The following is a 21,982-nucleotide window of genomic DNA, read 5'->3' as shown; positions in this document are numbered from 1 at the left end:
TCCAAACTAGCCATAATGCATTTTTCTGATAACAAACTTTGTGTGAGCAATAACATTGAGCCTCTGATGGATTAAAATCACCACTCAATCTGATGTGATTGACCCCAATTTTAATAGCATTTTTGTGGACTGAACACACTGTGACTACATGCACTCATCTCTAATAAAGGGGGGGATTGTAATTATTTGCAGCAAGGTAAATAATAGGAGGTAGGTAAGCACCTGGGAGGGGGATGGAGGGGAGAGCTGGAGGGCCGTGTGCAGCGGGAGCTGTGAGGGAGAGTGACCAGGAGGGCTCGGTCTAATCTTGGCTATCACATTACCTCAGCCCTCATGGTACATCGATGATGCTGGCCTCTGTCTGCGGCCCCCATGGCTCTACCTCCACACACTTACTCTTAAAGAGACACGTCTCGAACCAGAGTCAACTGTGTGACAGGTGTCCCCGTAACGGTTTTACATATATGAGGATAGATAGGAGTTACCCGAGGAGGTAAGCCTGGAAATGTATCCTTATTGAGTAAAGATGGTATCGTATTTGTATATTTTTCAGAGCTATTTCAACTTTAAACTAATTTGTTACAATGAGTAAGCAAGTTTTTATCCTGTAGGCGCTTTCTTAATTATTTTTTGTTGAAAATATTCAAAGGCATTTTTGCCCCGCTGTGTTATGCTCTAGTTATTAGGGTGTAGGTCAGACCATGTTTTCTTCTATGCAGTGTATTAGCATGGGGGATATTATTAATACAAATTTAATGTGATAATAATATACAATGATTTTGCCCTGCCGGTGCACTACTTCCTTAGCAATTTCTTAAAGTGGTATGGCTTCAAAAAAAAAATGCGGAAATGCATGTGCTGCATATTTCCGAAACAGCAAATTGAAAAGACTTCACGCGCAGCTTTAATGTGTTTCATAGGCTCTCAAAATCAGTGATGTGCATTAACCGGTTTGGCTGGCTATGCCATTTTGAGAGGGTAGTCAGGTGCCCGGAGCCAGGAAACAATGCTCTCCACTCTGTTTGTGTTGTGATGCTTTGTTATGGCTTTGTTCTGCTCTGTTTGTCCTCTCAGTCATTTGAAGAGTGGACCTCACTCACTGCGCTCTGAGAAATGCTCTCTCTCTCTCTCTCCTCTCTCGCTCTATGTGACAGGTCTGCGGAGTATAGTTTCGCCCAACAAAACTAGGCCACAGTATGATTTCACATTTGTTACTCAGCCAATAACATGCAGCCTGCTTCAATGTGCATCTATTTATCACAGACTCCCACAGGCAGCCACTGTTGCAAATTTGCTTTTGCTTTTAAATTCATCATATACTATAAGACAGCATTTTATTTGGATTTAATGTCCCCAAACTTATTAGAATTCAGTATTTTGTAAGGCTAATATATTAAAGCAAGAGCAGAGTGAAACCAGATATTCTTCGGGTTTTTTCTGAGTGTCGAATATCTTAAGCATAACAACACAGATGTCTGGGCAGGGAGAAGAGGCTTTACAGCGGTTTGAAAGCATGAGAGGCCCCTGCTGGCTTGAGCCTGTCATTTTCCACTGTGATAGTAAATAAGCATTTCACCTGCTGCCGTTCTGCTGAGCAGCTCTGAGAGCCAGCGGTGCCGTGTTGTAGTGTGAATAGCAGAAGATGCTATTGGTTACAAGGAATATCGTGTTAATCCTGCATCCGTTTCCTTTCAAACAGTGGAGCTTATTTTTCTCGGCCTGTTTCTATGCGTATGTTTGACCTTGATTGTGTATATAATGAGTCTATGTGTGTGCGGTGGTGTTAAATGAGTGGGCGTGGTCAGCTGAAGTCTACTTTGGTTCAGAGTCTATGGTAACACAGGACTGCAGAGGGAGAGAATATGGGTGTGTAACTATAAGGAGCAGGAATCTCAAGAGGCAACGCACACAGAATAAGGGTAGCATGGCAAAGGTAGAATGGGAAGTGTGCAGGTCAGTATACATGTGACTCTATATGCTTTCGTTGCTAATCAGTTCATTTACATTTGACGGATAAAGTATTGAATGTGATTTTTCTGGGGGGGTTTTGTCAGTTTTGATTCAAATGAAATAAGAAGATTGGAGTTACTGTCAGTGTCAGTGTGAAGCTAGAGCCAAGAGGCAATTAGCATAAAGACGGGAAGCAGAGGCAAACAGCAAGTGTGCCTTTCTCCAAAGTTAAAAAATATGCTTACCAGCACCTCTTAAACTCACTAATTGGCACATTGTATTTTGTTTGTTTAGTCTGTTGCAGAAACACTCATTTGTGGTTTATCCATCCAGCAAGCACTTCTATGCAGAGTGCCTCTGGTTGCTAGACTAAGTCAGTGAGCACAGGTTTTGGTATAGGTCTCTATGCAATGGCACAATGGTACCAAACATTATGCGTGTCATGAGGATGCATTTTAGGCTTTTTGTGTGTGATTTGTATGCCACGCAACATTACTGCAGTTAGGTTTAGGAAAAACGTCATGGTTGACCTTAAAATAAGTATGTAAACTAAGTAAAATATACAGAAAATGAGCCTGACCGGTTTTCACAGATGGAAAAAAAAAAAGTAACTTGCAAAACTTCCTTTTTTTACCTGTTTCACAGATGTAAAAAAAAAGGAACTAAGAAAGTTTGTACTGGCAAAACTTTTTTTTCGCCTGTTCTTAGGTCATAAACATAGGAGAGAAAACAATTTAGACCAGACTTAGAAAATGGATCACCAGAAATGTTTTCTTCTCGTTTGCCTTTCAGGGCTTCGGTAAAAATACGTAAGGAAAGAACATGACATAAGCACAGAAAACATGTCACAAACGTCACAAAAAAACACGTCACAAAAGTCACGTCCAAAACAAATCACCGGTCTCTGGTTGAAAGTTGAAAGTGTTTGTTGGACCCATCCACCTCCCCTCTCGCATGCTATAAGTAGTCTTTCTCCCTTTTTTTTCTACATCACTAGCACTGAGTGTAGCAGATTTACGCGGATGCGTTTACACTGCAGTCAGGACAGACTACACGGCGTACAAATAACACGCCTAAAGCAAGAACGGCGTTCTTATTGCACGTTAAATGCCTTGCGACTTATCACTCATATGCCTTTTTGTGCAACCGGGCTTAAAAGCGAATAAGCATATTTTACAATATGTTGAACTGTTCCTTTAAAAAATATGTTAATGATGTGATAAGAAGTGATGCAACTGCTCTTATTTGTCTTGAACATGCTGTTCATTTCTCCTCTCTGTCTTGTGTGTTGGCAGACTCGGAGGCCATCGGTTGCTGGGGAGATATCACAGCACAGAAGAAGCAGAAAAGATTTTATCAACAAGAACAAGCAAAACAGGCCAATATCGAACTGAAGTGGATGGTTGCAGAAGCCAAACAAGGTCAACGTACCACAAGAGCCATGTGGGAGGAGAGTGAGGGAGTTTTGCTATTTGAACGCATCAAGCCCAAATACTTTGTCTACTGAGATACGCTTAACGTTCTCTAGCCCTCTTCCAGAGCATTTCCTCAGGGGGAGCCCCTGCTATGCACCCCAGCTCTGTTGGCTTCAGCAGGCGGTCCAACCTCAGTGCCAGGCGCTGTGTGGGCATCCCACAAGTCTGGGTTCTGCCCACACAGGACTCACCGACTGCACCTGAACAAAAAGAATGAAATACTCCTGAGCCACTCCTCTGTGTGGTGGCTCTCCTGTCTAGTGTTAAATTGGTCTGTTGTGAAGTTCTGTCTGCCTCTTCACCGGCAAGTTCCTACCGTTAGTGAAAACCCCTCTCCAGCTCTTTCACCACCTCCTTTTGGGTCACCACTTCGTTGTAATTTGCTTTCCCATCAAGCAGCAGCACGAGTTCCTTTGTGCTCACCACGTGGTGGAGGACCATGGGATGCCGTCAGAGCTCGGAGGAGAAGGAAGCGGCGCGGCGCTCGCGGCGAATCGACCGCCACTTGCGCTCAGAGAGCCAGCGGCAGCGGCGTGAGATCAAGCTACTGTTGCTGGGCACCAGCAACTCGGGCAAGAGCACCATTGTCAAGCAGATGAAGATCATCCACAGCGGAGGCTTCAACCTGGAGGCCTGCAAGGAGTACAAGCCCCTCATCCTCTACAATGCCATCGACTCGCTCACCCGCATCATCCGCGCCCTCACCACCCTCAAGATCGACTTTCACAATCCCGATCGCGCCTACGATGCCGTGCAGCTCTTTGCCCTCACGGGTCCGGCTGAGAGCAAAGGGGAGATCACTCTAGAGTTGCAGGGGGTCATGAAACGTCTGTGGGCTGACTCAGGGGTCCTGGAGTGCTTTCAACGATCCAATGAGTACCACTTAGAGGACAACACGGCCTACTACCTGAACGACCTGGACCGCATCTCTGCTCTTGAGTTCATCCCAACTGTGGAGGACATCCTACGGTCCCGCGACATGACCACCGGCATTGTGGAGAACAAGTTCACCTTCAAGGAGCTCACCTTCAAGATGGTAGATGTGGGTGGACAGCGTTCGGAGAGAAAGAAGTGGATCCACTGCTTCGAGGGCGTGACTGCAATCATTTTCTGTGTCGAGTTAAGTGGCTATGACCTCAAACTCTACGAGGACAACCAGACGGTAAGGAAAATCTGTTTTAAAAGGGCCCACATTTGCACAGTAAATGTATGCACATGCACACATGTATGCACTAACACATGCTTGCACGCAGCAGCCTCTCACCCTAACACAGGAGGTACGAGAAGAGGGACGAGACAGATGTCAACCCAATTAGCACAAATTATACAACTATTCTCTCTTATTAAGTTTTTACACCATTCGTGAGAAGAGGTCCAGCCTTTATTTCTCTCGATAGGTTGAGATGATTCAAGTGCAGGAATATATCTCTTATGTGAGACAGATAATACTTATCTGACTTACTGCAACGATTAATTAGATACCACTAATCTTAGTATCTTGATTCTAGTGCACGCTATTACTTAAAATCATTAACTGTTCGCAAGTAAATTAAGAAATTTCACACTATTATTTACCATATCAGAGAGTGAATAAAGGCAAAATGCAGTGAGGTTTCAATGCTACCAAACAAGGAATGTATTTGTATAAAATGGTTTAACAGTCCGGAGAAGCAAAGAGATCACAAGGCTGTTCTGAGGTGTCATTTCCTCTCTGTACATCCCCGTCTTCAACACAATGACCGTGATGTCGTTACACAGATACGGGTATTGCATTTTCTCTTTTGCTTACGTCATACATATTAAGAAGGTAGTGGCTATGTGAAATCAATTAGCAAAGGAAAGAGTTTGAACTTTGAATGACTTATGTTTACTTTGGTGGGAACAAATGCACAATTTTTAGCTCACTCAAAGATTTTTAAACCACCAAACCGCTCAACAGCTTATCATTTGAAGTAGAAAAACAAAACTAAACAGAGTGTTAAAGTTGATTCTGCTAAGCAGACTACTTAATGGATATTGAGTTCAGGTCTACCTCTAAAGGATGCAACTATGTAAAACTGTCATTCTGTGCCCAAATTTAGGGATCAGAGGCTGCATAAATGATCTGTTTTATTGGAGAGAAGGCCACCTGATTTGCCACAGAAACAAGAAAAAAAAACTTTCCTACTCTTTTTTGGTAGATATTCATTATGGCATAGACTAACAGTTGATTGGATTTGCTGTAAGTGCTGAACAGCTACTCTTTCCTAATGTAACAGTCAAAAGACATAATTGCAGAGGGTGGTTTTCCTAATATCCCCACAGGGCATCCAGGACCACTCTACGCACCCTTTTCTTCATTTTATTGTCAGCCTAAATAGCATTACGACCTAATGTAATCCTTTTACAGTTCATTCAGTTTTGTTTAATAAACAATTTGGAAAGCCTTATCCAAATTTTATGGTCCTTATCCAAAGTTCTTTGGCTGGGGGCATAAATGGACTGATTTTATAGAAATGGGTGAAACACATTCACTTTGCCTTAATGTGGTAGCAAAGCTATTTCAAATCTGTCTGAATGAGAGTGGCCGGCGTTTCTTATCTCGCCTTCATGGTTGTGGAATTTGAACGATTTGCTATCCATAGCATATCTGTTTTGTTATCGGAGTGTTTTGGAATAGTTGGGTAGTTATTGCTTGTTTAACTGCCTTTTTGATAATGGAAGGTCAACAATAGATACTACTTAACGTTTTCAGTCTAGACCAACTATGAGGGGTCAACTATTTTCTATTTCTTCACTGACGTGATCCCATTTTTCTCCTAGAGAGGTTCCAGTATCTATGTATACCTCTTTATACACAAGGAATAACTCGAGAACAGAGGAAACTTTGTCATTCCTGTAAGTGAACTGGCCTGATAACTCATGGGTTACCCGGATAAAACAGGGAGTACACCGGCCGGGTTGGAACATGAAATCAATTAGTTTTATAGGTTAAAAATAAAGTCTAAGGAGAAAAATGCAGTATGGTGTTAATTGAGTTCACAGAATAAAGTGTGAGGCTGTACCTGTGAGAATTAGCAGATTGTGAAGGCACCGTGTAGCAATGGGAGTTCATAGGTGCTAAAAAAAACAACTTTTATTATTCTAAGACAGGAGAGGAAGAAGATACAGCAATGGATCAAAAGTACCAGAAAGAAAGACATCGTGCAATTAGAGCAGCCATACTGCTACAGAGCCGACAATGAATAAGACTTCTGCAAATACATTTTCATGGTTATAGGCTGTGGTTGAATCAATGACTTCCTTTACAGTTTTATGTGTTTTAACATGTGAAGACAAAGATCACTTTGAACACACCATGGGTGTCTTTAGTTGGACGACGACAAACTTGTGACATAGTAACATTAATGCCGGCTGTGATTTTCAGAGGCCAGACTGTAACGTGTTGCCTTATCTGATTCAAGTGAAACCTTTTCACAAATAGCCTTTGTGTTCCCATTAACTGCATTAGCACAGAGACTTGCCAGGCATCAGCTGAATGAGTCTAAGGTACATCTTGTGCATTTTAGATTAAGATGTGTTTGAAGAGTTGTCTGTATGTTACCGCTGCAGTGTCTGTGATGAGCATTACCAGATTGATGCTATTCACATGTAGTCATCAGTACTACCAGCTAACCCTGGGCCGAGGTGACAGTGTCAACCACATCAAATGGTTGGTACTTGTCAAAATTATTGATGAGAACATGCAACTGATAAAATACCATGAATTAATCTAGCAATGGTCGGGTATTTACAAAATGGTTTTCTTGCATGGGTACTGTGAAAGGCTAGCCATATTCAGTGCGAGCTATATTGTGAGACCAAAGACAAAGCAAAAAGCATACCATTACTCAACAACCATGTTCATCATTTGAGGATCTGCACAAGGGCCAGCAAGCATATAGCGGCATACAGCTAAGTTTATGGCCGTGTGCATTTGGTCGAACCCTGTGGCGTATTTACAAAAAGGCGCAATGGAAGATGATCTACTTATAGAAGATATGCATGTTGTACTGTTTTGAAAAGATGAGGTCTTCAGCTTTCAGAATCCATAAACCAACTGTATGTTGTCCAAACTATGTCTTATTAAGAAGTATTTTAACAATAAAGTCTTCGAAATATTAGCTTCGTAAACATACGAGCAAGTTATGTTCAAGAGAATCATTTCTCATTGGTCTACAATAACATGCTTGGTATCGCTTGAAACAAAAAATTCGGAGCTTTCTAATGCACCAAAACGCACCTTCGACGCAAAATACAGCGTCCATTTACATGGGGTCTTGGTCATAATGGTGAGATTGGCTTTGAAATTAAGATTTTATTTCAGGATAAAAATCTTATTTTTTTCCTTTATTGTATCTCAGTTTTCTCTGAAATAATAGTAGAGTTTAGTTTACTTACAATGGATTAATATTCTTTAGCTTCTTACCTTTCAGAGGAGACCAAATATATGCGTATAAGTCTTATGGTGGAAGAGCTATTCCTGATTCATTTTGTGTATGTTATTTTAGCCGTTTTTTTCCGAGGGATAGAGCTAAGGCTTAACAGGTTAAAGACAGCCACTGGCATACTAGTAGCTCAGCTGCCAAAACTGCGTACCAACAATGTGCTTCAGCTAATTAACTATTCCATGCTCAGCTGCCTGTCTCTCACCACAGCACATGGTTAGAAATTGTGGAAGCTAACATTTCTAATATTGTTATTAGCTACAGTATTATTAGCAATGAGCTCAAATCTTTTGGTTTAAAGAAATTGGTTTAAAAATGCTAAATGTGTGAAATATTGTGCTATAAAATGAGTTTAGATTCGACACCATGTCAATGGCAATAGCGCATAAACCAAAATCTAATATTCATGACTTTCAAGACATTAAAACAAACACATCTGTTGTTAAATAATCATCAAGTCAAGAATTTAGGGAAAAAATTACATTTTGTAGGGCACATGTGAAGCCAGAATTGTAAATAGTAGGCCATACCTTATATAACTTGCAATTACATTACCCAGTAGGTGGTTTTATAACAGATGTGACAGCGTTTTAATAGCCCCAAGTATAATTATATACAATATATAATGGATGGATAGAACACGCAATTGACAGTAATGTGCAGAGTAGACGTGTAACAGGATGGAGAGCTTATTAAAGAGATGATCTACTCACATATATTTTAAACTGAATATCACACTATGCAAACAATCACACCACAACAATGCTGAATAAATGTGTCAGTATAAATGCATCACTGACAAAATACTCATACAGTAACACAGAAACACATTTATGTCATGGCTGAGATACTACAGCCATTTGTAGTATGTACATGTAATGTAGGCTGAACATTTATACAAATGCAGATTTGTGAAAGAGAGGCTGTAACTAGCACACAAACCACATAATGGTGGCCAAACAGGACATCAAGCCACACCCTCATAAATCTACGGGAGCATCAAGCAGTCGGCATAATGCAGCAGTATTTCGAAATGTCACAGTCAGAGTACACCTAATCTAAATGTTGCTGGATTAAGTGCAGGTATGTCGCTGTGGTTTCTTCGACATCCACACAAGGCTCCTCAGTGAATTTCTGCATCTTGGAGCCGCCCGCTTCCATAACCACTGTCAGCTGACAGCACGCTGCTGAACAGCTGTTACCTAACACATAGTCTAGCCTCTACATGCTCAATACATCTGCAATGTGAGTAAGAGACGAGTGTTTGTATCTGTGTACCGTATATGTCTCTGGTTACACATTTTTACATGCAGTTGATGGGGAATAAAACAGCAGTGAAACCAAATCTGATTTATGTTAAATTGGGTCAAGCATCAGTTAAGATTAAGGTTAGGTACTATGAAGGTCAGTACAATGTGAGGGTAAAGGATTGGGTCAGCTACCATGCTCCAAGCAGAGACAAGGCAATATATTTCAACCTACCAGAAAACAGATACTGACTACAGCAAAATATGATAATAAATAGCAGAATAATAGGCGGACAGACCTCTGGGGAAACATGTGCATAGTTCTACGAAAATGTTTTCCATTTGTTTGGTCGACTTGTACAAAAAAGAGACATCTGTGTAGACTCAACAGATGTTTCGATAAAGATCAGAAACATGACCACATCCTTGCCTTAGCCTTTTGCAGGATAGCTAACCTGTAGCAAAATAACCTCATTTGAAATTCATATTTATCAGATTGTACAATACACACACTAGATTTCACAGCTGAGACATTGTCAGAAGGCACTGTAGAGGCATGGCCTGTGTCACATAGACTGGTTTAAGCCTCCCTTGAAGAATACATTTGCAGTAAAGCTGTTGTATGTACAGCATATACATTGATTGCCAATTAATGGCTTTTACATAGTTACATCTTCAATTCCAATGCATGCATTGTTAAGGAGAAGCTGTAATTTTAATTTGTTTCAACTGCCCTAGCAGTGGAGGTAATTTCCCTCCAGCATCAGTGATTCTTTGACTCAATGAAAACTCTGATATCTTATTAGGAGACCTTCCTGTTCTCATGTTGATAAGCACAACATGAACTACCAGCAAAGACATCTATAACTTCCTTTACCTTAGCCTTAGCATACTGAGTCAATAATGTTCACTGACATAAACCTTTGTGAGATTAAACAATCAAACAAAGTCACTGATTCAGCTTTCTGGACCAAAGGTGACTCATCAATTTTAGTCCAAGTGCGACTCTTCTATTTCTTAGTATGGAACAGAAGGTAAATGTTAATCTATCATACCAGAGGCTTAAAATTATCGTATTTTGAGGGAAATTATCATAGGCATAATCATATTCATATTCTGCTTGAAAACAGTTAAGACCATAAGATATAGCTAACTAAACAAATAACTGGTGTATTAAAAGCTATGCGTACACATGGATGTAGGATCCATCCGGAAATTAATTAAAATGAGACAGCACGGACTAAAACCAACTATTACTTGTGAGCCTCAAAATGGTCAAATTAACGTACATTATGGCACTTTCGGCATTATTGATCGTATATGGTGCAAAGGGCAAAATTATTGTACAAATACGATAATTATCGGGCAACGTTGGTCTAAAACCACAGTAGCAGAATGCACTGTTGAGCATGTTCGAAGGAATTTTGTCTTATCTAATAGAAAACAACACAACAGGGAAGTTGAAGTTGAATGACGTGTCTAATTATGGGACATTCATCAGTTTTTATGTGCATGTGTATGTATGATGATTACTAATTGATGGCTCCGGAAAACAGTGTTACATATACAAAACGGTTACTTTGAAGGTTCCTCATTAGAGGAAAAGGTGCCATTTTCATAAGGGTGGCTTGTTGTGTCCAGTGATCATCATAGTGATCTAAACCTTCAAAGCTTCGTACAATGTCGCACGAGCAGAAAACAAACTTCGTCCGACCAGATCGACACTGGTTCAGTTTCAATGCACCAGCTCACACAAGACTGAAAATACACCATAATAATTACAGTACAACATTTACCCATCAACCCATTCCCTGATGCATTTTCCCTGTCCCATCCCTGTCTTCATAATGAATCGGTTGCCATGGTTACTGTTGCTTAGCAACAGGCCAGTCAAATGCTCCTAATCCTGCGCTGTTGACAGTGAGCTGTGACTAGAGAAGGGAGGATGAGAAGGGGAGAGGAGGGAAGAAGAAGAAGAGGGGTGGGGGGGGGGTGTGCAACAAACAGCAGCGCTGGAGAGAATAGATATGAGGTGTATATGTGCATGCATGTATTGTGTGTTTGTGGGTGCATCATTATGAATGTGTGGTGCAGGTTTATGTGCAATGACTGAGGCTGAGCAACTGCAGTGAATTCTGTGTGTATGTGAGGTGAAAATGAAATGTGAGGTTGGCGCTTGTTTAAGCTTGTGTTAGCCAAACATCAAGGCACACACTGACTGCAGTGTCAGCTCTATTTCTATTGTCCCAATTATTATATTATTAATCTCTCAAAACGGGGAATTAATTGCCTGTCACATGAAAGACGAGTGGAAATTAATTACTGATGTTTTTTATGTCAAAGTTTGTCATGTGCACTTTTCCTCCCGAGCCACGGCAAAGACGACGTATGCACTGATCTGAACGTGAAATGACAGCTTCCCTGATCGGTGGCTTTAAATCACATCACGTCGCCTCAGAAACACAGAGGAAGGTGTCAGACTGGTGTCTCAAAATGCATTCAGGAGTATTCTCCCTCGCTTGGCTACAGCATCTTAACCGCCTAATGGGTTATCAAAGGCATTACTATCATGTAATTGAATTGCTTCATATGACATAATGGTGTTTTGAAAGAGAGCTCTCCAGGAAACGTAATGCTACTGCTCAAGGACACACCAAGTGAGAAAAACATGTCATGCTTTTTTTTGCCAATATTTTCCTTACCAGGCTATACATGCTCTCAGTGTATCCCTTATACTATCTAGCTTTTCCATCACTAAACTGTAGGAGCAAAAGCTTATTTATTGCATGTTGGCCAGATTCAATTTATCTTAAATGTTATTGAAATGCTCTACGATGACCTCCAGTCTGAAGATTTAATGCTACACACGATGTTACACGTAGTATTAAGTAGAATTGTTCCGATACCATTTTTGGAATGCGTCTGTTACTGCCCAAAATTCGGGATTGGGTATCGGCAAGTACGCCAGTCTTTGCACCGTCTCCATTACAACAGTGCTACCTGCTTGGCTGCGTGCAACCACGGCTGTGACTAGTGGTCAAAGGAGCGGCTGTAAAACGGTGATGAAGACATTTCATTTCCTATATTCTTCACAATAAAAGTCCCCCGTTATATTGATATTCGAAAGCTTTTATCATGAAGCAGCAAAATCAGGAAATTATGGTTTTCATCAGCAGCAACTTAACACGACTCCTATGCAGCTGAATGCGAAACAGTAAAATAAAGCAGATATTTGAAAGTACAAACAGGGAAGCAGGAGATTCAGTTAGATGCTACAAAAGTGCTTCATATCACATCAGTATCGGACAATACCGCAAATTCAGCCAAAACAAAATGGAATCGGAACATCTCTAGTATTAAGTTAGCTCACCCATTGCTAGTTTTGCCTTATGCCTTGTAATACAACAAACACAGTGTGAACACGTTTACCTTCAGCTGGACATCATCTACAGCATAAACAAACAATTATATAAAACTGTAATTCAAATGTGCTTATAGCTGAAAATCAAAACTGTGATTTCGATGAGATTCTAGCGGGAGAATAATGTTATATGTACAATTATACTGTGTTTGTTTTGAAATCTAGACCTGCTGCTCAGAGTAACAGAGATATTAGTAATTCAACAGAAAGGGGAGAAAAATGTCATCTTCAGGTGCGGGCGGAAAAAAAACATACATGACAGAGGAAATCATCTCAGTGGATAAGAGCAAAGTGCCCCGTCTTGTAAGGCTATGACATTTAAAATGAACCTTAATGGATTACGAAGGGGGGTGGCTGCACACTTGAGTGATTTGTATTTATGGGAAACAAAGCAATGACACAGGGTTGAACCTCCTCATTAATACTTAAGCTTAATTAAAGCCTGTGCCTCTGGACTACTCTGACAGGAGGAGGTGAGGGGGAAAGAAGTGTGTGTCTGGGGGATGTGTGTGTGTGTGTGTGTGTGTGTGTGTGTGTATCAGTGGGTGTTTGAAGCGAAGGGAGGGGGTCTGCATGCTTTAGTGCTCTTAGATGTTGCCCCCCCCCCCCCCCCCCCACCCTCCCCCCTCTTCTCCCGCTCCCCATTAAGAAACTCTTACTGTATGAGCACTGTAGTGGCCATGCAGGTGAAGAGATTCCCTGGGCTCAGCTGGCTGTCTCCTGACACACTCGGTTAGCAGCTGGGCTCTTGTTTTCACACCCTGCAAAGAGGAAGAGTGAGGTCAAACAGCCTGACATGACTATGTGTAGTGTACAATGTTTAAGGGCCAGTCTTATAGTCCCTGGGGGAGCGTGCTTATACAGAAAGGAGAGCTTATGCTTCAGGCTGAGGGTAACGACATGTGAGAGAACGGAAGCAGAAAGGAACGACATTAATGAATATTTGTATTGAACAAAGCCTCAGTTTAATTATTTCCTCGCAGTTCTTGTATTTTCAATAGATCTCAATTCATTTTCAGCGTGTTTCTGGAATCCTTTGTTCCTTCTACAGTTTTCATTCAAGGATGTATTTATCAATAGGGGCTACTTTGTTAAATTTGCCTAGGAAAAAACTCAATTTCCCTTTTTTATATATATATAATTCATTATAAAGATGCATCTTTAAGGTAAAGTGTGTAAGAATTGATGGCATCTAGTGGTGTGGTTGCAGATTACAACCAGTACCCCTCCGCTCACTCCTCCCTTTCCAAGACTGCGGTAACGTGAGCAACTGAGTACAAAACCATGGTTTCACGAGAGTGTGGGAGAACTACGGTGGCCTTCAGGTAATGTAAAAACGTGAAAGGCTCTCTCTAGAGCCAGTGTTTGGTTTGTCCATTCTGGGCTACTGTAGAAACATGGCGGAGCAACATGGTGGACTCCGTGAAGAGGACCCGCTCCCTATGTAGATATGAAGCGCTCATTCTAAGCTAACGAAAACACAACAATTCTTAGTGACAGGTGATTATACACTACGCTAGTACATACGCTACTTTGTCAAACTTGACAGACTGCCTAGAGAAAACTCTATTTTTCTATATAATTTATTATAAAGATGAATCTTTAAAGGTACAGTGTGTAGGATTTGGCTGCATCTAGTGGTGTGGTTGCAGATTGGAACCAACTGAGCACCCTTCCGCTCACTCCTCCCTATCTAAGACTTTAGTAAAGTGAGCCGCCGAGTGTAAAACCGCGGTAACGTCGTTCGCCTCGCTCAGAGGCCATTCTTACCATAATAACACTACTTTAGGAGCAACGGAACAGCGGCTGGCGGTACCACGGTTTTGCATTCTGTGGCTCACGTTATCGGAGTTTCACAAGCGCGTCCGAGAACTATATATTCTATTTCTGCTAATAGATCCCCCCAAATTTTACACACTGACCCTTTAATGGACATAAATAATCCAATAAATGTTTTTAACCTACATTAGCCGCTGTAAAAAAAATCAAAAGAATAATTTTGAACAGCGTATCAGGGTTACATGCAACTTTTGTTTCTCACAGCCTTTTCATCATTATCCAAAAATAGTGTACTTACAACACTGAATAATCAGGGCTAACTTTGAATCTGCACTATGATTGTCTAATCCTTCGCTATTCCCCTCTCAGTGTCTTTTTTTTCATGCTGTGCAGCAGATCTTGTGATTTGCTCAGAGCACCATGTTGTTTCTGTAACCTTTTAAACAGCAGTCTTCCATCTGACAACCTCCCAGTCACAAGCTACTGGCCAGTCACCACTTGCCAGCAGCTGCCATGAACAGATCAACTTTCTCTTTTTCACTCTTTTTTTCTCTCATACATTCAAACATCACATGAGCACTTTAACTGTACAGAAGCACATGGATGCATACATGCACGTGCACACATATACGCACGGATGCACATCGACTTTTTCTCCGGTATTGGTACGGTGTTAAAGGTCGGATTTTATGCCGATACCGGTCACGTGGTACTCTTCCCTTAATTCATTTATCTGCAGGACATGGCAGACATCAGTGATTTCCATGACAGAATTGTGAAACAAATCTTAATAATTAATTTCGGAGGGAAAAAAATGTGACACCTAATGTGGTCCTTCCGGCTATAAATGATAATGCATCAACATCTGGAGGGCCTTTGTTAAGATTTATTTATGAGGCTGAAGAAGAAAAACAATATCATAGAGCCTGAGCAGTCTGTCTTCAATGTAAACAGCCTATCTGTCGATGCAGTCTTTGTCTCTGCCTCCACCTGATCCATTCAAAATATTCATATATGACAATTAACTATTCTTCACAAGAGTGAGGTTTTTCTGTAATGAATAAAATTACAAATGATCATTTCACAGTTTCGGACTTGGAGACAGAGAGTAGTAGGGAGGTAAAAAAAAAAAGAAGAAGAATTTGCAGAGAGTTCAAATGCAGGTCTTCATTTGTCTGAGTCTCTGTTGACATAACAGAGAAGCCGCGCCGTTGGCTAGTCAGTCATTCAGTCGGTTATCTTCCTTTTCATCCTCAATTCTTGCCCTACATGGTGTGACTTCCTCCCTTGGGTTTTGCCAAATTGTATGATCCTGCTTGTGTGAATGAGGTCTGATTATGTGATGAATTGGGATGATTTAGGTTGTTGCTTCAAAGAACTGTTTCAGTTTTGTTCCTATAGTGTGTGGTGAGCAACGACTTTGGCCAAAACAGCAAACCACACACTAACAGAACAAGAGTCCCGACTAAAAAAGACGTGAACAATCATGGCGGACAACGAGCAGAAACAATTAGCGATGTTATTTTTTGCACTACTTTGTACTGAAAAAAATTTGAGAAGAAAAATAAAAAAATATATGGATGAAGTCATGGAGACATTTAAAATAAACCCTTGTGTTGTTGCCACAAATCAACAAGTTGGTCCTTCATTTCTGAGGTCCATCTTACTACAACTTTATGCTTCGCGTTTTGCATTAGCCCATGAATTAGCCGTGGTCGCCATGATGGCGATTGTTGTCCTTCCGCTTCAGTCAGTTTGGTTCTCAATTGGCTACCGTTCTTTCCGAGGTGACTGCGTCAACGGCTGTCCTGGGGGTTCCTCACACACAACAAGAGATCCGATTTCAAATACTGAATATTGAACATGTTCAATATTAACGATTTGAAATCGGTGCCAGGATGGACTTCTGAACCAATCGGGGGTTGTAAAAAACACTCGTAACATACCTCACACCACAGGAATATCTGCAAAGATAATCTTTAGATCCAGGGGGTTTGCTGATCATTGTTGGGACGGGGGATATCGGGTTCAAAAGCGTCTTGATTCTCATGTATTTCCTTTCTCTTCCCACATCCCCACAGAGCCGCATGGCCGAGAGCTTGCGCCTGTTCGACTCCATCTGCAACAACAACTGGTTCACCAACACGTCGCTCATCCTCTTCCTCAACAAGAAGGACCTGTTGGCTGAGAAGATCAAACGCATTCCTCTGACAGTGTGCTTCCCCGACTACAAAGGTCAGAACACCTACGAGGAGGCCGCCGTCTATGTGCAGCGGCAGTTCGAGGACCTCAACCGCAACAAGGAGACCAAGGAGATCTATTCGCACTTCACCTGTGCCACTGACACCAGCAACATCCAGTTTGTGTTCGACGCTGTCACGGACGTGATCATCCAGAACAATCTCAAGTACATTGGGCTGTGCTAGGACCTGATGCTGGGTTGGGGGTAGGGGATGGGGTATTGGGGGGGTAAGGCGGCAGCGGTTGGCCCGCCATCAGGCTGGATAAACAAAAGGCATGTCAGTCTGCCTGTTTATCTCTTTGAAGAGGTGCAACAGAGACCTGCAAAGGAGGTGAGGTAGTGAGATGGTCAGGGATGGACGATACTGTAGATTTATGTGTTTCAGTTGAAACAAAAGAGCTGATGGGCCATGGTCAAGATGGGATTTTTACCCAATGTGTTTGCACTGAATATGAGTATGCAGAGACACCCAAACACACACACAGACACACACACACGACACACATTATGTTTGCTCACACACTTTGGATCAACAGTCAAGCGCTTGTTTGACGCGGCAACACTGGAAATTTTAGACAGCTACCCCTACCTGCCTGCCAAACCTGAGGTAGAAGGTCTGTACTGGTGGTTTTTCAGTTACTTTTGTCTCCTTTGTTTTATTTGCCACAGTCAATTAATGCTGCTTTACGAGACGAATTTTGACAGAATCAATGTTCTCTTTTGGATCTTCACCCTAACAATGAGTGCACCGATGAGACGTGGGGAGAGCCTGTATTGCTGAGGAAAAAAAAAAAAATGTCAGTAGACATGATGTCACAGGGTTTCTGCCTAAAAGAGGAAACTGCCACAGTGTAAAGCTGAAGTGAAATACATTTTCTACACACTTTCTGTTCTGCCCCCCCGTCCCCCTCCCCTGGTCGACTCTCTAATGTTGTTCTTTTCCCCTCTTTCTTTTATTTTTTTGTGCTTTAAAAAAAAAGAATATGTCTCTCAAACCTGCCTTTTATAGCAGGTCACTGACTTCTAATACCAGGAGAGTGTTTATGCTCGGTAGAGTCAAAAGTATTCTTTATGATCATTCCAGTTTCCAGCAAAGAGACAACAAAAACAGTGCCAAGATCAATTTGTAAATAAAACCAGATCCCATCCATTCAGACGTTAATTTTTTTGTTTTGTTTTTATGGACAAATACATTAAAACATGCATGATTTTGTTACTTTGGGATACTAATATATTTTCTTTGGGATTACGTTCCTCTTTTCTTAGGTTTAAATAATATATTCCCAAAAATATATATAAAAGTCAAACACTGTGTACGATTGTACAGTTGTCAGAGAGGAATCTATTGAAAAGAGTTATATGAATATAATAACGGTGAATATGATGTTATGATGATGAAAAAGATGACTGATGATGATGGCGGTATTGATGATTACAATAATGTCAAGGAGAATCTCACTACAAAAGTTAGCATGAGAGGAGAAAGCGGCTCAAAGGAGAACAAGACTGTAGAAAAATACGAAGACGCAAATCTTGAAAGTTCAATCTTCCTTGCATTATCTAAGTGGAAATTTGTGAAACAGCCAGTCAGTATGATATGTAAATATACTGTAAGGTACACTCTTTGTTCAAACAAATGAAAATAAAAGGTTGAGTTGGGATACTGTAAATGAGAGAAAGAGAGAGAGCGAGAGAAAGAGAAGGAGGAAAAGCCCACTCTGCTCCTCCTCTTACCCTTTCCTTTCAGTTCAGACGGTGATGTGCAAACAACTCAGCTAAGGGCTCAGGCTTGACTTTACGGGATGTCCACTTCAACAAAAGACAAAACAATTTAAAAAAGAAGTATAAAGAGGACAATAACTACGAATAAAACAACTTATGCAAATTTTCATGGTGTAGTAAATGTGTTTTTGGGTGGTGGTTGTGCTTTAAATGTGTTTGGGATGATGAGCTGGTTCACTGATCTTTCTTATTCTTTCGTAATTATGCTGCATCAAATGATTTGCAACCCGGAAGAGGACGTACTGTCCGAAGTCCTCGCTTCCATCCTCAGTGTACAAAATCATGACGTGTTTGTCCTCGCCATACAATGAAGCCGCTGGGGCGCGCATAATTCGGACATAAAGTATGCAATTAAATTACTCCTGAATGAACTTGGCCTATGTAAGATGAGGTGACAGCGTATACGGATTCCACTCTCATTAGTGTGTAAACCCCAGCTGACCCAACATGTCTGTCCCCAAATAAAGGTTTTGTTTTGCAATTTTTAGTCTTTAACCCATTTGTGCCCATAACTTGAATGTTTAATTTCCTTTGGTGGAAGTGTTCCTTTGGGCTTGCAGAACAAATCTGAAGACATTTTCAAAATCTGTTGAGCTAAAAAGTGAGTTTTTCTTATCATATTATATCTTGTCTTTGGGCAGATGGGACTACTGTTTTTACAATATATATTTTGCCCAAATACTAGATATAGTATGATAAGCAAATGTCTGTATCTCCGAAACTACAAGGAGCACAATCAATTATTTGGTATCTATGAACTCATAACAAGTTGAATATCAATGATATGCACACATATGCAGTGTAAAAAAACACATTTTTTTTTTTACTTTTTCCTCATTTTTCATAAATCCTGACTTGGACTATTAATAAAAGTGTGATGTTTCATGTGATCTAAATATTTAAAAGTATGTCTAAGGCTGTCCCGAATACACATTTTTGGGTTTCGAAGCTTTGGTGAGAATTATTCGAAGGTATTCGAAGCTTCGCGCACGGCGCAGCAGGCTGACGTGTTCTTCTGTCCGTCTGTCTCCATCTACTCTGCACACAACAAACAGCGATGAGAATAATTAATAATAATTAATGTTGAATATAAATAACGTTGTGAGATTATTCCTTATTTTCATGGGCTATTTTGGGATTTATACTTCATTATTACATACTTCTATAAAAAACAAAGCAATACCAAAAATGAAGCATTCAAATACCGATTTGGAGGTCGATTACCATGACAACGGTCGAAGATTTGAAACATTCGGGTCAGCCCTAAGTACCAAATTTCTAGACTTTTGACCAATCAGAACAAATTATGTGGCAGTTTTCCTTATCATACTAAATATAGTCTTTGGGCACAAATGGGTTTAAGATTTAAATATCCCACTTATCATACAATTTAGATTTAATTTAATTTAATATTTATGCAGAGAAGTTCTGGCAAACCTCAACCCCTGCATACAAACTGAGAATTTCTTATATACACTTAACATGATGTCTTTTGAGAGACATTTAGACAAGAAATAGTACAAACCTGGAACAGGATTTTATGCTTCCACCAAGCAGGCCATCCTGTTAACTCTGTGTTATGCTCATGTGGTATGATTTTTTTTTCATTTTTAAACACCATTCAAGTGTTGATAATGCTTTCATTATGCTAGACATGGGGAACATACATAAAATATTACAGTACTGTATGGCTGATGTTTTTTTATATATTCATTCATCTTATCTTTACTGTACATCACTGTGTGAAAAACATCTTCAGGTCAGGCCCCAACAGTGGGAATTTGTTTGAGAGATGAGCAAAAATAAAAATCCACTACTGAGAAGGGAGATGAAATCATGCCTTGTGACTGTCATGTGGTAGGAGTCGGTGCCAACAATAAAAAAAAAAAGCTGCTGAATGGGAGAATTGCTGCTACAAAAAAATCAAAGGCGGTATAGAAATGCTCTCTCTTCATTTATTGGAATGAATCCGGAAGGAAGTGACTCTAAGTGAAAATTTGAGATGGTAGACGGGTGGGGTCTGGGGTTTTTCTCAGGACCGTTGTCACAAGGTGGTGCTAAGCAGCTGATGTTGACTGGAAATTCGCCGCCTCAAAATTTCACATGGGTCACTTGTTGACTAGTCTAGTTATTCAAAGTGAAATTACTATCGTAGGAATGAACACAAGCAGCAATACGAAGTAAATTAAGAAGTACAAATACTTTCGATTACTTGACCAATACTGCATCCCATAGAGAAGGCTAAAAGTCTTAAGCTTGTCCAAATTAAACAGCGATAAGAAAGGGGAACCAAATACACATAAACATCCTCTGTAACATATTATAAGAGCAATAATATGTAAAAGAGACATACACTGCAAACCAGCAAGCTAAAAAGTTGTACAAGGTAAGATAGAGTGGACATTATCCAGACCAAACGCACACTATGCACATGTTACTTAAATATGTATGATTGGATTCCCATTAAACTGTGGCATATAACATGGCTAAGTGCAATAAATGCAAAAAAATTTGTATACTTGACAGAGATTCACAGACAAATTGACAATTTACACTTTCACTGAGGAGATTTGCAAATATAGTAAAAGGGAAAAAAGCACCAGTGCAGCATAAATTGCAAAAAATAACCAAAGTAGCAGATACAGTAAAAGGGAGGTAATGGGATAAGACCGAAGCCCTGTCCACACGTACAAAAGTATTTTGGTAAATGTAGCTTTTTATGTGTTTTGGCCTTTCGTCCACAACCAAAACGTCATTTTAGGTCACTGGAAACGGGGCTTTTGTAAAACTCCGGCCAGGGTGAAGATTTTCCGAGTTGACGTGTAGACAGAGAAAATGGAGTTTTTGGCTTGTGGCATCAGAGAGTGCACTGCTATCTCTTTTGTGAGGCACTAACGAGGTGACATGTTGTGCAACGGCAGCATACATCATGCGTGAACGGCAGACGTGGCCAAATGACCTGCTAACAGGACTTTTTACATGTTGAAACTTAAATGTACAGTTACTCTTCCGCTATAATGAGGAACAGATGCATCAGAATGCGCTGCGGAGGTCACTGCTACTTATCCAATGCAACACTCCCACGATGCAGACCCCGTCGCTTGTTTGTGTGTGTGTTTGTGTGTCCCAACATCCCCACTGGCCTTGATAGTGCTTCAATTTAGTTTTTGCATTTTCATCTGGACAGAGATATTTTTTAAACCCGTGCTTATGTGGACGGCATTTTTTGAGAACGAAGGAGGGACAATGTTGTTTACAAAAATACCCATGTAAGTGTGGACTAGGCCTAAGAATGAGGATGTTTCTTTCTACCATTTTGCTCTGAAAAATACAACAATGAGTGAATACTTGAACACATTAAGGCTGTCAATCTATTAAAATATTTAATCGCAATTAATCACATGATTGTCCGTAGTTAATTGTGATTAATCGAAAATGAATCGCACATTTTTTATCCATTCAAAATGTACCTTAAAGGGAGATTTGTCAATATTTAAAACTCTTATCAACATGCGAGTGGGCAAATATGCTGCTTTTTGCAAATGTATGTATATATTCATTATTGGAAATCAATTAACAACATAAAACAATGAAAAATATTTTCCAGAAACCCTCACAGG

The 21,982-nt window shown here is 40.5% G+C and overlaps 1 protein-coding gene across 1 annotated transcript in view; it reads left to right on the top strand.

The window, feature by feature from the left end:
- The window catches only part of gnaz (guanine nucleotide binding protein (G protein), alpha z polypeptide), a 37,449-nt gene extending 18,980 nt beyond the window's left edge, over nucleotides 1–18,469 (top strand). The window contains exons 2-3 of the mRNA XM_037752910.1: nucleotides 3,246–4,587; nucleotides 16,420–18,469. Coding sequence (XP_037608838.1) covers nucleotides 3,865–4,587; nucleotides 16,420–16,764 — 1,068 coding nt within the window. The 5' untranslated portion in view covers nucleotides 3,246–3,864 and the 3' untranslated portion in view covers nucleotides 16,765–18,469. The remainder of the gene's footprint in view (nucleotides 1–3,245; nucleotides 4,588–16,419) is intronic.
- Nucleotides 18,470–21,982: the final 3,513 nt, after the last annotated feature.

This window comes from Sebastes umbrosus, chromosome 19 (genome assembly GCF_015220745.1).
Source record: "Sebastes umbrosus isolate fSebUmb1 chromosome 19, fSebUmb1.pri, whole genome shotgun sequence".
In the NCBI taxonomy this organism is placed as follows: Eukaryota; Metazoa; Chordata; class Actinopteri; order Perciformes; family Sebastidae; genus Sebastes; species Sebastes umbrosus.
Note: the sequence above shows the minus strand (reverse complement) of the source record. Positions and strands in the feature narration are given on the sequence as shown.